A 16,364-nucleotide genomic window follows, 5' to 3' on the forward strand; every position below is an offset into this window, starting at 1 on the left:
AGCATCTACCGTTACTACCACATCCTTATATTTAAGTGTATTAGAAAAGCAGAAAGTCTTTTTATATTTGGCTTGTCTTTCATTCAGCTTTCGGATAAGTAGACAGCATTTTTGCTGGGGAAGAGGAGAGGGTGGCTTTTTTTTTTTTTTGGCTTGCATTTGTTGGGGATTTTTCTTTTTTTAAAAGTTTAATTAAGGAGAAAAAAGGATGAGCGCACTGTGGAAATCCAGATAGCTGCACTGACAGGAAGTTGCATGAGGGTTTTTAGAGCTGACCATTAGGAATGCAGCGAATTGGCTGGGACCACGGGTGAAAACAAAGTAAGGTATACGATCCATACCACACTCCAGCTGGAGTCCGCGCTGCACACAGGAATGTGCAGCAGTGCACAGTGCCAGGGCTGTCCTGGCTGAGCTGGAAAGCCCTGCCAGCCTCCTCTCCTCCTCTCCCCTTCCCTTCCCCCTGCCGCCTTCCACATTCTGAACTGATTAAAACAGAGGAAGTAGCACATTGAACGTTGAATCTGGCTCGAAAATCGAAGTCGTCTTCTCGTTCACAAGGAATGGATTGTTTCAGCTTGTTGTGTCACTGCTGCTGGAGAGAGGGGAATTTTTTTTTGTCTCTGTAATGTTTGATACTTGAGGGAAAACAGCTGGAACTGAGCATACTGGATCAGATGCAAAACGAAACGGGATGCTGGGGAATATGGACTGCACTGTATATCTGAAAAGGTCAGAGTTTTCCCTTGGTCAGTGCTGGAAGAATGCTGTGTCCGTCTTAATTCCAGCCTTGAGAGCCTTCAGGAGGAGTGTAGGGAGCAGGGAGGAGGAAAGGAATATTTTGTAGCTGTGGCAGTTCGTGAGCGAGGCAGATGAGGTCTCCTCCTTCCTTTTCCTTCCCGTCCCTTTCTTGTGCTGCTGTTTTTGATTTTCTGGGAAGACTGGGGGGGAAAAAAGAGAAGTCGTCAATGACAGAGCTGCAGTTTGAAGAAGCTGTATATAACCAGGTTTAAACAGCAAGTTCTGAGATGCCAGACAGACCAGTGACTGACCCAAACCACAGGAGCATAACTGGTATGGTAAGAAGAGCCCTGGGAAAGAGCCCTGCCTGAAACGTACTGAGAGAGGACATGGAAGTAGTTATTACACAATGCATGGGAAGAAAGACAAGGGCAGGAATGCATTTCAATGCCTAGGATCTTACGTTGCACAGATTTAGAAATCAAAATGGTATGTCACGCTTTCAGAAAAAGAAAGAAAAAAAAAAAGAAAAAAGAAAACCCTCAGTAATTTAAATGTTTCTGTCTGACCTGGGCTGACAATATAACACCAGTTACAGAACTGCATTGACACAGCGCAGCAGATGAGCTGGGTTAACTTGACTTGAAGGAGCAAGCCGTGGAACTATTACTTTATTAATATTCCCTTTGTTTCTTTGCCAGTCAAGAGAACAATCCGATGATGAAACAGAGGAGTCGGTGAAGTTTAAGAGGTTGCACAAGCTGGTGAATTCTACTCGCAGAGTCAGGAAGAAACTCATAAGAGTGGAAGAAATGAAAAAACCCAGCACAGAAGGTAAAAAGCAACATTCATATGGTTAAAACTGTGTGTGTGAATACATGTTTCTGTTGAGAGGGGACAGAAAGTGGAGGGCTGCAGGAGGGAGGGGTGGAGTGTTCTTAAGGGACGATGCGAAAGACTGCCTTGTCTATGGTGCATGCCTTACCCAAGAACTTGCATTTTGAAACTGCGGAAGGAGGAAGCTGACAGCCTAGGATGTGCATACTGCTGATCTCCTGGAATTCCCAGGGCAGCGCTGGGAAGAGATTAGAACTTGGTTTATGTTTTATGCCCCATGCTGGGGAGGGAGTGAGACTAGGACCAGTCCCAGCTGGCTGTCCCACAGGCTCAGGAAGGAGGTAAGCAGAGCCACTACCACGTTTCTCCCTTCTCCGAGGCTTGGAACGGCACACAGGGGAAGCTCTCGCTAGTTTTGGGAGGGTAGCAGCTGGTTGGTGGTGCACTTGTGCCACATGGCATCATCCTATGGCAAAAGTACCGAAACTCTATCAGACATACTTGTGGGATAGCGACTGCCTCATATAATATTAACTCCTACTTCTGGGGGAGCCTGCTTGCAGTTTGGCTCCTGAATGAGCCCTGCTGCCAAGAGAGAGGGGGAGAGAAGGGAGGAGGAGGAGGGTGGGGAAATGGGAAGCAGAATTCAGCCCCTGGGAGCGCCATGAACATGCCATAGAATTAACTCCGGATGACCTGTATCCGTGTGTGAGCACTCAGATTAACAGAGCCTGAGCTTCAGTAGCCTCTCTGCACAGCCCTGCTTGAGTTCTCACTGGAATTGTAGGCACCCCTATATGTTAGTGGCCTTCCTGGGATCACATGCTGATTCCCCTCAGCTTTGCAGTTTGCTGAGCTGAATTATGATTCCCTTTTAGTGCATTTAAGGAGAACGTGTGCATCTTCTTGGGTATGTGGCAGGAAGCTGTTGGCAGATTTATGACCTAGCCTGCCTCTCTCCTGTGTGATGACGGTGTTACTGGCTGGCGTGATGGTGTTACCGGCTGCTGTGAAAGGCAGGGCCAGCCTAGAGCTCTGGACCGGCTGGCCAGCTATCTTGGTCTGAAAAGGTTTTGTCACCTCATAGGGTGAGCATAAAGCTGGGTTACCTTGGAAGCAAAAACATGGTTTATGAGAAAGGGCAAAAAAACCAGGGCTAGTTTTCCCTTGCTGTGGGGAAGGGACCCCAAAGACACCTTTCCTACCCCCTCCCTCCTTGTGGGCCTGGGAAGAGCTGCAGGGAGCGATCAGCCGGAGGAGGCTCCAGGGGTGGGAGCAGCTGCAGGAGCAGGCAGCCCAGGGGCCGCTGGGCGTGCAGGCGCCTTCCTGCAGTTTGAGCAGACTTTCTCTTCAGCATGTTAACTGTGTGTTTTGGTCTCTGTTCCCCCTCTTACAGCACTTCACCTCCTTATTTCCTTTTCTCCTTCAGTCCTTCACTTAAGTGTCCCAGTTCCTTCCAGGTTTTTTCCCACAGTTTTCCACCCCTGCCCCCCACAGAAAAATCACTGAATTAACAATTGTCTCAAAAGAAAAATTTTCTGTGCTTCCTTCTTTCTCCATCTCCTGCCTGTCTTCTCTGTTTTAACTCTAGGCTTTCCTGAATAAATTATCTATAACTCTGAGTTTGCACTTTATCTATCACTCTGGAGTTCCTGTGTAGATTGGCTTTTGGGAAAACTGTAGCAAAAACAATTATTGCTAAAAACCAACATTAATTACTTCTGCATAACTTCTACATAAGTAGAAGGCCTCTTAAGTAGCCAAGTCTGCATTAGGAGTAGATATCTATGACTTTTCTTTCAGTAAATTCTCCCCACACCCAAGTTTTCATGTGGCAAATTAAAAGTGCTTGATAAATGCTGTCCATCTCCATATCTCATAATGTAGGTCTGTATTCCCATTTGAATATGTCAGAGGGCAAGATCTCAAAAAATACTGTGGTCAGATTTGGGGATTGCTGTCTGGCCTTCCAAGTTACTTGTGGTTGACTGGATCGGTTCTTGAGCTGTTTACTGCTGTTACTTGAGTCTGTTATGAATGTGAAGTAAAGTGAAATCCTAGGTGGCTAGGTTTTGGGGAGTTGGCCATAAAATTTCATTGAGTAACATCAGTAAAATTGCAATAAATTCATCAGTGTTCAACAGCCTTTAACAAAGTGTAAGAGTAGGCTTGGTTTGAAAACTGACATGCAGTTCCCCAGAAGAAAGATTCCTCATAATCCTCCTCAAAAATGTCTTCACAAAGAACAACTTTGCCAAATTTCCCTTATACGTTCCTGTAGTTTTTAAAGAAAAGTGCACTAGTCCCAGATCCTTCTCCCACGTTTCTACTATTGATTCTGTTATCACACTAAATATACACCTGGATGATCTGATACTCACTAGAATGTGCCAATATCTGAATCCACGTGTGTTTTGTGTTAGTCTGCTCCTAGTGAGCGAAATAACTGAAGCTTCCTAATTCCTGGGCACCATTCTTGTATAGCATTTACAAAGAAATCACATCTACATCTGTGTCATTATGGCTTTGTGTCATGGACTCACTCCAAATAACATCTGTTACAGTGTTGACACACAATGCGTATTTTACAAGCTGTTTAAAAATATATTTACTCAGTGGACTAAAATTGTTTATCAGCATATATTCAGTCCCAGGAGAATGTCTATTTTCTGTTCAAATTGAGAAGGAGAAGGGGGAAAAAGAGCAAGTTGGACAGTCCAGTGAAAGTAGTGTCAAAATCAGACTCCAGTCTACAGACCTACACCAGAAAATTTCTCAGAGTGAAAGTTGTGTGTCAGATGTGATCTACTGTCCCTTCACTGTCACAGCGAGTTTTATCTTGGTAAAATAGCTACTTAGGTTTCAGCAAATATATGTCAAATATGTTTTGCCAACAGAGTGAACTGAAGGTGAGACAGGAAGCCTGTACACAGCAACTGGTCTTTCATCTTGAAATGTGTTCCCTGTTACTGAGTTGAGTAAATCATAGGTATTTTGGTAATCGTTCAAATTTAGCTCCACTGTAAGACTGTGGAAGCAGTCAAAGATGAAGGCAAAGTTGGGTCAGGCAAGAAATTTACTTTGGCAAGAAATAAACGCAGTCACATTTCTGTATGTGTTTCTGATACATACCTATGAATGCTGTGAAATTTGTCAGGCAGGACTGAGGAGTATCTGTACTCTTGTTTGACTCTTTTCTTGTTACTGCATCTAATAGCTGAGCCTATACTTTGCTCAGAAGAAAACACCGGACAGAAGTTTCTTAAATGATAAATGTGAAAAGGAATTGCAATTTCAGGTCCTTTATTTCCTTCACTCCAAAAAGGAGACCTGGTTGTTTGCCCATCTCCAGTACTTGCATTGCAAAAAGTTTTCTTCCCTTTCTGTGAAATATGTGTTTGGGGAAATCCAAGTGTTTCTGTCATTACCAGGACACTGTTGAAATTGGCACACCTGCAATTTCATCTACTCTTTTTTCTTTGCATCTCTTTAACTAAATTCTGTGCAATTAAAATTGGTGCCTCTTCCCCCATCGGAACCCCTAAACTTTTAATTTCATCCAGGAGCTCAGCTCCATAACTTTCTGGGAAAAATAGTGCTTTCTGCAGCAGCACTGGGTATTGGAAAACTGGACCTGAGAGATAATTGTTTGGTTTTTAATACCTGAGTATACTTCTGACCTATTGTAATCTCACTAGAGCTGAGCATCATATGCAAGTATCGGAAGAAAAACATGAGAAACAGATGCAGTTCCAGATTTTAAGGCGTTCTTAGTGAGAGCATCTGTGGTCTTAGCTGCAGATGAAAGAGAGAAACTTAAAATAACGATGAGTTTACTTACAGGATGCTGTCGTTTGTCTACTGTTAACTCATCCCAGAACTCTCACTTCACAAATGAAAGGAACTGCTTCAGATTTATCCACTCGCAAATACCTTCTGGGCTTCTTATATCAGGAAGAGTTTTCTTCCATTTTAAGTTGGTGATATCTTAAATAAATACAATAAGGCTCTACAGGGAAACATCTTACAGAATTATGAACGATGACATGTGTTGTGCTGCTTTTGTCCCCTGTAGGTGTGGAAGAGCACTCACTTGACAACTCTCCTGTACTGGATGACAGATCAGCACTTTACTCTGGTGTTCACAAGAAGCAATTCTACTTTGACGGCTCCTGCGAAAAGCAGCCAGAAGACGACTCGGACTCGCTTACTACTTCTCCCTCATCCAGCAGTCTTGATACATGGGGAGCTAACCGGAAGCTGGTGAAGACCTTCAGCAAAACTGATAGCCGTGGCCTTATCAAGCCTCCCAAGAAACTTGGGACATTTTTCTCTTACCCAGAAGAGGAGAAGACCCAGAAAGTTTGCCGCTCCTTGACAGATGGGGAAATGAAGAAGAGCCTCGGCTCACTGAGCCATGGGGTAAGTACAGAAAGCATTTGCTTTTATGACAGCAACAGGCACAAGCACCATCTTCTGGTGTCCCTGGAGGAGATTCAGAGTGTAAGGAAGCAGATCCGATTGAAGAAAATGGATACTAACTATTCCTGTTCCAGAGCTTTTCTTTGCCAGCGCCCTGCTAGGAAAGGAGCATCCCCCGCAGCTTGCGACCTACAATTACTGCGGCACAAAACGAAAGGGGGTGGAGGTTGTGGCTTCCCAAACAGAAGGCTACGAGGGCGCACTTCTGTCAGCGAGTTCAATATTACCTATGTGGTGGAGAGAAGCCTGTACAGTCACCTCAACCTCTCACAGCTGGTGCGTCCCGTTACTGACAGGACCCTGAGCAAGGCTGACAAGCAGGACCTGAGGAGATGCCTGCTGGAGGAGGATGAGGAGGCCAAGAGGAAGTGGGCTGCCACAGTGGATCGCTGTACTAAAAGGGTTCTCTTGAGAATCCACCAAAAGTCTGTGAGTCAAAGAGTTGCCATGAAGGTGGTATTCCAGTTTCTGTGAGGTTGCAGTCAACACTTTCTGCTTTATACTTTCAACTAAAATTCAGTGCTTCTGCTTTCCTTGCCGTTAGAAACTCATAAGCACTGTAATTCAGCTGTAAGGGGATAGTTTGATATAATCCCATCAGAGAAGAGTTTTGTTGAGTCTGCAGTTTCTATGTACAGAATAACTCAATGAGAGAGCAAATATGACAAAATGCTGCTTTTTAAATTCACCTAGTGCAGAAATTGAGATCACTGGTGAACAGAGTAGCTTTGAGATGCTATAAACATGTTCTTTGTGATGCTTTAGGAGTCGGTATTCTCTTAAAGGGGTACTGAGAGATGAACAAAATTTTCAGAGAATTAGAGCATCCTTAGTCAACTGTGCTCTGTTTCTCTCCTGCTGTCATTGCCTCATATTGGCCCTCCCCTTCTCAGTTTGCATCTCATCAATTCACCCACCCAGCTCTGTATTCTGTTACACACACAGCTGCAGAAAGACAGGGAGTTTTACTTTAAGTAGACACTGCCCTCCTGCTTGCTGCTCACCACCACCAGAAGTGCCCCTTCTGCTCTGTCCCTGGCCACTGCTCCTCCTTTCTAGCATGGGGTGAAGGTGGCATCTTCCCTCAGAGCGTTGTGGAAAGGGAACAAGGGGTGACCAAAAAAGGAAATTGTGCTGTACAATGGGAAATTAAGTGATTTGAGCACTCCAGAGAGATCCAAAGCTGCTTCCTGATTATATGACCCAGTTTTGACAGTTCCTTTAACCACTAAGTTTCCTAGGAACTTGCCTTTGGGGCCAGACAGATTTCCAAAGCTGAGCCAGCTAGTTTGTTGTCTAGCTGATAATGCAGATATGTTCCCTACTTCAGTGGCTGGAAACAGCAGTGCACCCGTAACATTAAGCAAGATATTCCAGTGAACAATACAGTAGAAACAGCTTTTCCTCTTTAACTATAGATTTTGTAGTTTAAAGTTTAGCAGATTTTGTTTTGAGAGGTCTCTGCATCATTTCTTCAGGTGTGAGGGATTCTCAATATAAGAGTCACAGCCTTGGTCTCCTTGAATAACCTGTGGGAGGTGACCAAGCCTTCATGGTTCACTTTTTGCTCTTCGGCCACAAAAAAGATAGGTTTTTTTCTACCCAATACCATGAACATTCTCTCTTGGCAGCTTCGCTATTTCTTCTGCATTGATTGCTTGCCCTGCTACTCACAGGGTACTGTTTATTTTCATAGACACTGTACTCAAAAGACATTGTTTTCCCATAAGGAGATTACAGTGATAAGAGAAACCTTGCTCGTCCTTCTGTGGGTTGAATAATAGGGGTATCTCAGGCAAAAGAGCATACTCCTATGTGCTAGAGATGCCTCATAATTAAAAATACACTCTAAATCTGTCTTTGTAAATACAGATGACAGAAACAAGTTTTTCTGTTCTTCTAATAAGTAGTCTTGCTATAGTAATTTCATTATGAAAACTATCTGGACTGACTTGCTTATTCACAGAGGTACAAACGGAGAAGAAATGGATAGCGTTTTGTTGTTGTTGTTGAGGAACTCCTCAGTCAACTGCTCCTCCAGCCTTGTTTGAATGGGATAAATGATGGAGACACGCTGCTCTTACTAGCTTTTTCAACACACTTCTTCCTGAAACCACAAAAAGCTGTCAAACTTCAGCTAATGCCACTCCTTCTTCCTAGAAAAACTTAATGTTTGTTTGCTGCAACCTCAGGGAAATTGCAATGCCTATGTATTCAGTGGAACTGGTCACTCTGTCTTGCCTTGCCGTTCATTTTTGTCATTTATATTTATTTCAGTGACCTGGACATGCATGGAATTTTCAAATCACATCAGTTTTTCTTTTCTCCCAAAACGATAATACTTTTGATTGCATGGCCATTCCATTGAATATCCCTCTCCTCATCCACAGACCTTTTGTTTGGTACAGTATTGCCATGTCGCTACTGGAATCTGAAGGCGGAAGTCAAATGTTAAATGTATGGGGAGGTCCATAATGAAACAATAAGCATTGTTAATATGGTACGTTTATTCAGAAGCTTTTAACCAACAGACATTTTGCTCTCTGAGAAGACTGCTTTAGGAGGAGCTCTGGCTGGTTTGACAGACAAGTTTGCTCAGAGCAGTTCCAGATGTCCTCTCTTCGTTGCTGGGACTACCATACGCTGTAGGATTAGTTAGAATGGACTCTCCACAAAAGGATGACATTACTCATAGCTAAACCTGCTGTGCTTTAAAAACTGATCTTATTACTTGTGGTTGGTCTCAAATGCTTTCCAAAAACAATTTTTAAAAGCTATGCCATAGTCACATTGCCTTCTGGAAAAAAACACTTAAAAAAACTCTACATTACAGCACTCTTTTTAATGTGTGTGGGGCCTACACAAAGCTGGCTTTGAGTTCTAGTAGAGTTGTGGTAGGTACAAAAACTGTCACCCAAACACTGTAGGTACACAGCACCCAACATAAAAGCTAGAAAAGAAAACTTTTTAAAAGCTGTTAATATGTATGCTGATTAGCAGCGAACAGGGCAGGAAGAATGTTTCCTTTCATAGAACTAATTGATAGAATTGTTTATTAAATGGCACAGTTTATAGAGCTTGCTTCTTCCTAATAGAGTGTCGAAGCAGCCTGGAAGTTCTCAGATGGTGAGTCTTCACTGACTCCCAAGTACACACTCACGGTACTCATTGGTCAATCCTTTGTAGGTCTGATCTGATGCTTAGCTGAGTATTAAGGTGTCTTTGAAGTTACTCTGTTGGGTAGTTCAGGCCCTAAGAACTTAGAGTTCACAAGTGGTTAATCTTCTGCCTCCTGTTTGTCTCAACTCTAACTCTGAAGAGAATACTTATAATAGACATCTGCCTGTCTTGCAACCCACACTCAGTGCCCAGAGTTGAAGCTGTGCAAATAAATTGTAACTGCCATGCCTTCGTTGCCCTGGATTGCCCTGTGAGACTTCTGGCAGGGCCAGGAACTTGACTACTGTGCAGCTGATTGTTCAGTGACCAAATAAAAAGTGAAAGGTTTTACCTTTTGAATTGCAAAGTGAAAGCTGGATTCTCTCTGAGCCCCCTAAGTGTCTGGTATTTTTTCAAGTGGTACCAAAGCTTTAGCAGAGACTCATCTGCCACAGTTAAGCAATGGTTGGCTGTGGAAATGCAACTATGCTGAGTGTGGTTGCCCTCTGTTCTTGGGAGGGAAGCAGTGTCATAGTGCTCACTTTCTTTTTTTATTCAGGATGATTATGATGAACTGCATTTGTGCATTCAGCCAAAACTGAGTCACTCCACTAGGTGATTGTGGCACTGTAAATATAGCGTACTTTCTCCCAGGAGTAGCAGAGCTGCCACGTGTCACCATAGGTGTGATGGTGAATACCTAATCTGGAATCAGGGCTTGCTGAGTCTCTGGGAACATAGTGCTTATGGATAGCTGGGCGGGTTTTTCCCTCCTCTTCCCAAGGGTTTGCCCTACAAGGCCTCTAGCGTTTCCCTGTATTTCAGTGGAAATGGAGTCTATGCAGCTATTCCCAGAAGGTAGGTTATTCAATGCTTTGAAAAAATGGTGGTTCTCTGTTTCAGTGCTACTGTGGACTTATTTATGAAGGCAGATGGGCGTGCTGAGGTGGAGTTGCCAGCACCCTGGAAAACTTGATGCATAACATCAACAGTTTCCTCAGACCAGAAAGTCTTTTTTCTTTTTAAAAAGAAGGGTAGGCAATAGATGACTCAACAACAGCAGACCTTAGGCCAAGGAGTTGTCTCAGGAAAAGACAAATTACTCAAATTGCTTTATAACAGATTTCTTGATTTATAAACTCCCATCCTTTTGTTTGTTTGTTTGTTTCCATTTTTGCAGATGTTTGTGTTTTCACTGGTGTTCTCCAAATCACAGATTTTTTGAGTGAGCTAATAATTGTTATAGAACTGTATCCATCCTTTTTTTTTTGCAGAGAACCTGTAGCTTTGGAGGATTTGACTTGACGAATCGTTCCCTTCATATTGGAAACAGTTCTGACCAAATGGTGAGTTTAAGACAAGAAGGCACAGACTTGAAATAGCATAAAATGAAATGCGCAATAGAGTTATAATAGACTGAAGTGTAATTTAGGTCTGTAATAACAGTTTGGGGATCCAAGACAGCAGAGTATCTTTGTTAACCTCAAACTTCCTTAGCTTTGAGAATAACATACCCACCCATATCCATGTGTATAAGTATTTATATACCATATGTGTAAAGAGTCAGGAACAAGTGATCAAAGCACAGATCTGGGCACATCTGTGAGCAATTCTTATGTCTGACTTCCTCAGGGCATCACCCCAGGTAAAACATATGATTACTATACTTTCTTGGTAAAAATATTTACTATTTGGAATGATGAGGCAAACTTTCATTTGCTGAAGATCTGCAAAGTTATATGGGTGGAAGTCATTATGTAAGAGACTTATTATTTGTTTTCTCATTGTATCTAAGAGCTCTGGAGTAGACCAGGATCCCATTGTGCTGGGTGCTGCACCACTGATCTCAGACCTCTTTGTGTTTTAAAAAAAAAAACACTTCCCCTGAGAATTAATTCCATTTTGCATTACTCATGTTGATCCCAGTGTTACCGTTGGTCAGCCTGCGGCCAAAAATAACAGAACAGAAATGGGCCAGATCATTTTATCACATGAAATTGCCAACATTTTTTTTCCTTTTGCCCATATATGTTTTTCTTTTCTGTTTCAACATTGGCTTTGATAACTTCTCTGTTCACTTAAATCAAGTCTAAATTGTGAAATATTTTATATGCCAGCATTATATTAATTTTTATGTCAGCTGGGTTTTTTGGGGTTGTTTTTGTTTTTCTGATTTTTTTTTAAACATTATAAATTACATCTAAATTTGCCAAAACTGTGGGTGGTTATTTTATTCATCAATTTTCAACTCAGTAAAAAAGTTAGCTTCCAAACTTACAGTGTTTATCTTTAAACATAGATACTTTGGCATATTTTGTTCAGATTGGTTTTGGTATAGGAAAGTGTGAAATCTAGATGTTACATTTTTCCCTATTAGCATCAGTAGTGGGAGAGATGCAGTGCACCAGAATAATGTATGCAGATCAAGGTTTTTTTCTTGAAACCATTTAAGTCCATTAAGTGGAAGGTTTTTTCCCAAAAAGATAAGGCAAAGAGCTGTCCTTAATTTCTGCTAAAAGACCATAAGTTACCAAAGAAGTTGTAATCACAAACAACTTGGAAAGGGAAAAAATGTAGAATTGTTAGAAATGAAATATCAGCTGAATTTCAGAGAAACTTTTTGGGAGAGCATTAGTAAAGTAGCAAACATACATAAATTTAGAAAAAAAGATAAATCTTTTATGTAGAATATATTTTAGGGTTTGTTATCTTATGTATCTAAATTGTCCTCAGAAGGATTATTGAACCAAGTCAGAGATCAAATTCAGTAGTCTATTTGGCCAAACAGATTTTGGTCCTTTTTGCATTCTGATTTTTGGTGCACCCTTGCCAATGGAGGTTGCTGGTGGTAGATCTAATAGAGCTGCCTTGCTGTGGTTCCTGATGCACTGTAGAATGAAAGACCATGTCTAACATGCTGCCTGAACAATCTGAATAAGGGCTGAGTCATATAAGTAGATTTGGCAAAATGTCAACTGATCCATGTTAATCCTTTGTGTGTGCTTGTGGCATAAGTAAATGCTAGGTCTCTTAAGCTTAGGGCAACGAAGCTGGTGAGGGAGAGGTCTGGAGCACAAGTCTTATGAGGAGCAGCTGAGGGAACTGGGGTTGTTCAGTCTGGAGAAGAGGAGGCTGAGGGGAGACCTTAGTGCTCTCTACAGTTACCTGAAAGGGGATTGTGGTGAGGTGGGTGTTGGTCTCTTGTCCCATATAACTAGCGATAGAACAAGAGGAAATGGCCTCAAGTTGCGCCAGGGGAGGTTCAGGCTGGATATTAGGAAAAATTTCTTTACTGAGAGAGTGATCAAGCATTGGAAAAGGCTGCCCAGGGAGGTGGTGGAGTCACCATCACCGGAGGCGTTCAAAAAACGTGTGGACATGGCACTGTGGGACATGGTTTAGTGGGCATGGTGGTGTTGGGTTAATGGTTGGACTTGATGATCTTATAGGTCTTTTCCAACCTTAATGATTCTGTGACTCTGTGTGATTCTGTAAACTGGTTTAGAAAAGGTTACATGCATTCAGAGCAGCTGGCCTTTTGTCATCCACTATATATGGACCAGCTAATTTAGTTCAGCAGCACCCTGTTGTGTGTCTTAAGAATAGCTGTGCAAGTGTAACCTTCTACCATGGTTGATGGATTTAGTAGCTTTTTTTTTTGCATTTTTTTTATAAACAATCCACAGTAAAACCACAGAGATGGTCATCAAGAGAGGTTAACTGAATGCCTGTCTGAAAAGAAAAAGTAAATTTGGGTAGCCAAATGTAGGTATCCATATATATATATACACACTCAGAGAGATATATATTTAGCTAGGATCTCAGAGGTACCTTTACTCCTGTTAAACTGTATGTAGTGTTGACCAACATAAGCCACAACTACTGTTGTATGTCCTGTCAGGAGGGCTTAGCCTGAAACCATGGACTTTTTTATCAGGTCAACTACTTGCCTTTATCCCTTTGAGTTTCAGGTATCCTAACAGACCCTAACACATCTACACACGGTACCTGCAGAAAAGGTTACACATAGGGCCTCAGGAGTAAGGTGTAGTGGACTGCTACAGTGGTTTGCACAAGGTCTCAACAGTGAATTTAGAGCAGTAAACAGGACACTATGCTGCCGTCCTGTGTCTGCCTGGATACCTCCGCAGTTACTGCTGACTGAGGAAAAAAATGGCTTTTGTATTTTATAGGCTTAAGTCTGGTTTTATTTTGCAGGGCAAAGAAGGAGACTTTGTTTATAAAGAAGTGATCAAATCACCCTCTGCCTCCCGTATATCTCTGGGCAAAAAGGTGAAGTCTGTAAAAGAAACCATGAAGAAAAGGATGTCTAAAAAATATAGCAGCTCTCTGTCTGAGCAGGTATGTAAGGTCTGCAATGAAATCCACTTAATAGTGTAGAAGTGATAATCAATATTGATTCCCATGCTTCAAGGCATCTCTGAAGAAATTTCTAACCAGACTATGTGGTGTGGCTTATTCCTATGTTCTTATAAAATCCCTCACTATGAAATGGCTTCCTATAGATGCCAAACCATGAAAATGCATTTTCAGATTTTCATTCAAGTAGCTCATCAGCAGAAGCCTGTGGTTGATAGCATAACACATCTCACTCTATATTTCCATTTCATTATGTATCATCATTATTTATTAAGGGAACTGGTCTGTGACATAGGGTCACAGTGATATATTTAATCTGCAATTTACACCTTAGTTTAAATTCCCAGCATAACTTCATATACACGGTTCCTCTCTGCTATTACAGATCTTTTCTCCATCATAGCTTGCCCTCTGCAGTAGCCCATTAAAACAACGTAGTCAGAAAGGGGCATCCCACAGAAGATTTTCCTATTATTCTTTCATGACAGGTTTTTATAGCTTATTCTTAAAGATGAACCTGAAATACATCAGTTGTAAATTAGGCTTTGAATATCAGTGGCCTAGGAACAATTGCTGTCTTTTCCCCTTTTGGTATACTTTGGGTTCCTTGCCTTGGTGGAATGTCAAAAATTCTTCAGCATTTGTTTAAAGCCCGTCTTGCCACTTGAAATGTGTAATAGCTTAGAAAGCCGCCGGGAAAGCAGTGCTCTCTCTGGCTAACATCGCCACCAAGTGGGCTCGTACTGGCCACTGAATCAAGGGGGATGCTTGCAGCCGTAGAGAAATGGAAATGGAAAGGGAGTCATGCTCCACCAAATCTGCCTTTTGGCATTAATACAAAGCGTTGGTGCCTGTAAAAGGAGCAACTCATAAGATTCAAAATAACAACCCCAAATTGCAAAATCTGGAGACAGCATAGAGAGGCAGAAAAGTGACCAGTTTTATGCAGTGCTTTGCAACTTTAGAATCCCTTTCCTATAGGACTGTTAGCCATACTTATTCATAACCAGGGGCAGTGCTACAGTTATGGTTATTTAAATTAAATTTGAAATTAAAATATTTTCAGGTCTAACATGATTTGATATTGATAGGAAGATGCTTTGGTGTCTGACTGGCCCCTCTGCAAAGTCTGCCTAAGAAAGGGATACTTTGAGAAACCAGTTTACAGTGAGTTAGCAATACTTCTGCTCTGTAGCTCTCTCCAAGATCGACTTGACCTCTGAAGCCATATGCTGGGATAACTTTTTTCCTGATGATTCTGCAGCATGCAAATAACAGCTTTCATCTAAAAGGTTTATGACCACACATCTCCACAAAAACTCTTCTTGTAGGCAAGCTACTTGTTTTCAAACTTTTTGGCACAGTCATTTTAGAATATTTGTACCTTTCTGGCATCATGACTCAGACCATGTGCCAGTATCGCTTTCTGCATTCAAAAAACCAAGCAAAAACTATTCTGGCCACAAGAACCTGCTGCTTTGCATTAACTGTGCTTCACAGAGGCTGACAGCATTTCAATTTAGTAAAGACCCTTTTTGATTTCCTTTAATGCTTGACTGAATGAAAAGAGAAATTGCCTCACCTATTGCACATGTAGCAAAATCTTTTTATATTTATGCATTTATGTTTATGAGTATTTATACTATGCACAGGCTGCATTTTCTGGTTAATTTTTCTTTTCTCCAAGGCAAATGAGCAAAGATATCAACAATTCACTGCAAAAAAAAAAAGTACGCTGCTGTGTGTCTCACTTACATTGTCTGATTTGTTTGTATTCATCTTTGTACAAAATCCTGATTCACAAAGATGAATTTGGCATTTGCTGTTTTGCAAGTACTGCTGGCAAAAATATCATGTGTCATTAAAACCTTTGAATTGGGAGTTTTGTGTAATGTTTCTTTCCCCTTACAATGCTAGCTTTTTCAGACTGGACTGTTTGCTCCTGTCCCTGCTATCATGCTTTCTGCCACAGCTGAGTGCCACAAAATAAGTAGAAAAACATAGAAGGTTTCATCCTATCTGGTAAAGAGCAGAAAAACAGAATCTCTTTCCTTGGAGATGAACAAGCAGCTCCTGTCAGTGCCTATGTTCATTCACCAAACTGAAATGGTTCAATCCCTTTCAGGAGTCCAGCCCTGGGGTCATGCCGGGCTCTCCGCAGTCACCGCCACCAGACACTGACTCCCTGGACAAACCCAAGCTGAAAGCTGGTGGCTCAGTAGAGAGCCTGAGGAGTTCTTTAAGCGGTCAGAGCTCAATGAGTAAGTTTGGTTGTAATTGAGTTGCTCCATTTCTGTGGCTTGAGGGAGCAGAGATCTCCACAGTAAGCAGAATCAGAGAAAGTCAAAGCAGAAGCAGTGGTTAAAAAGTAGAAAGGCTGATGGGTTAGTCATTAGGGTTTACAAAGAACTGTAAGCTCTTTGGTGCAGAGATGATCTTTTTTGCTTTGTGTTTATACAGAGCCTTGAAAAAGTGAAATCTTGCTTTCTGGCTGGGTCTGCTGAGTGCTGCTATTATAATATAAATGATTGGAGTGAGAATTACAATGCTTGGCCAGTAGTAAACAGGCTCATCTTTACACTCGATTTCTCCTAGGCACTCCTGATGGGTTTCCCACCCCACCCCACCTCCAGAGGGAACTTGAGGTCCTCTCATTAACTAGTTAGAGGAGTATTATTTAAAACCTCTCTGGTTAAGGTTGTCTCTACACAAAACAGAGCTTAAGTGGGACAGAGATGGTGTGAACTTGCTTCACTATGGGTTAC

The 16,364-nt window shown here is 41.9% G+C and overlaps 1 protein-coding gene across 2 annotated transcripts in view; it reads left to right on the forward strand.

The window, feature by feature from the left end:
* SASH1 (SAM and SH3 domain containing 1) overlaps window positions 1-16,364 on the forward strand; it is a 575,518-nt gene that overhangs the window by 541,496 nt on the left and 17,658 nt on the right. Inside the window, exons 11-15 of one of the 2 annotated variants that reach the window (XM_059828717.1) lie at window positions 1,443-1,575; window positions 5,654-6,489; window positions 10,494-10,565; window positions 13,438-13,581; window positions 15,725-15,860. In XM_059828717.1, coding sequence (XP_059684700.1) covers window positions 1,443-1,575; window positions 5,654-6,489; window positions 10,494-10,565; window positions 13,438-13,581; window positions 15,725-15,860 — 1,321 coding nt within the window. The remainder of the gene's footprint in view (window positions 1-1,442; window positions 1,576-5,653; window positions 6,490-10,493; window positions 10,566-13,437; window positions 13,582-15,724; window positions 15,861-16,364) is intronic. The other variant, XM_059828726.1, reaches the window with a different exon arrangement.

The sequence above is a fragment of the Gavia stellata genome, chromosome 2 (genome assembly GCF_030936135.1).
Source record: "Gavia stellata isolate bGavSte3 chromosome 2, bGavSte3.hap2, whole genome shotgun sequence".
NCBI lineage: Eukaryota > Metazoa > Chordata > Aves > Gaviiformes > Gaviidae > Gavia > Gavia stellata.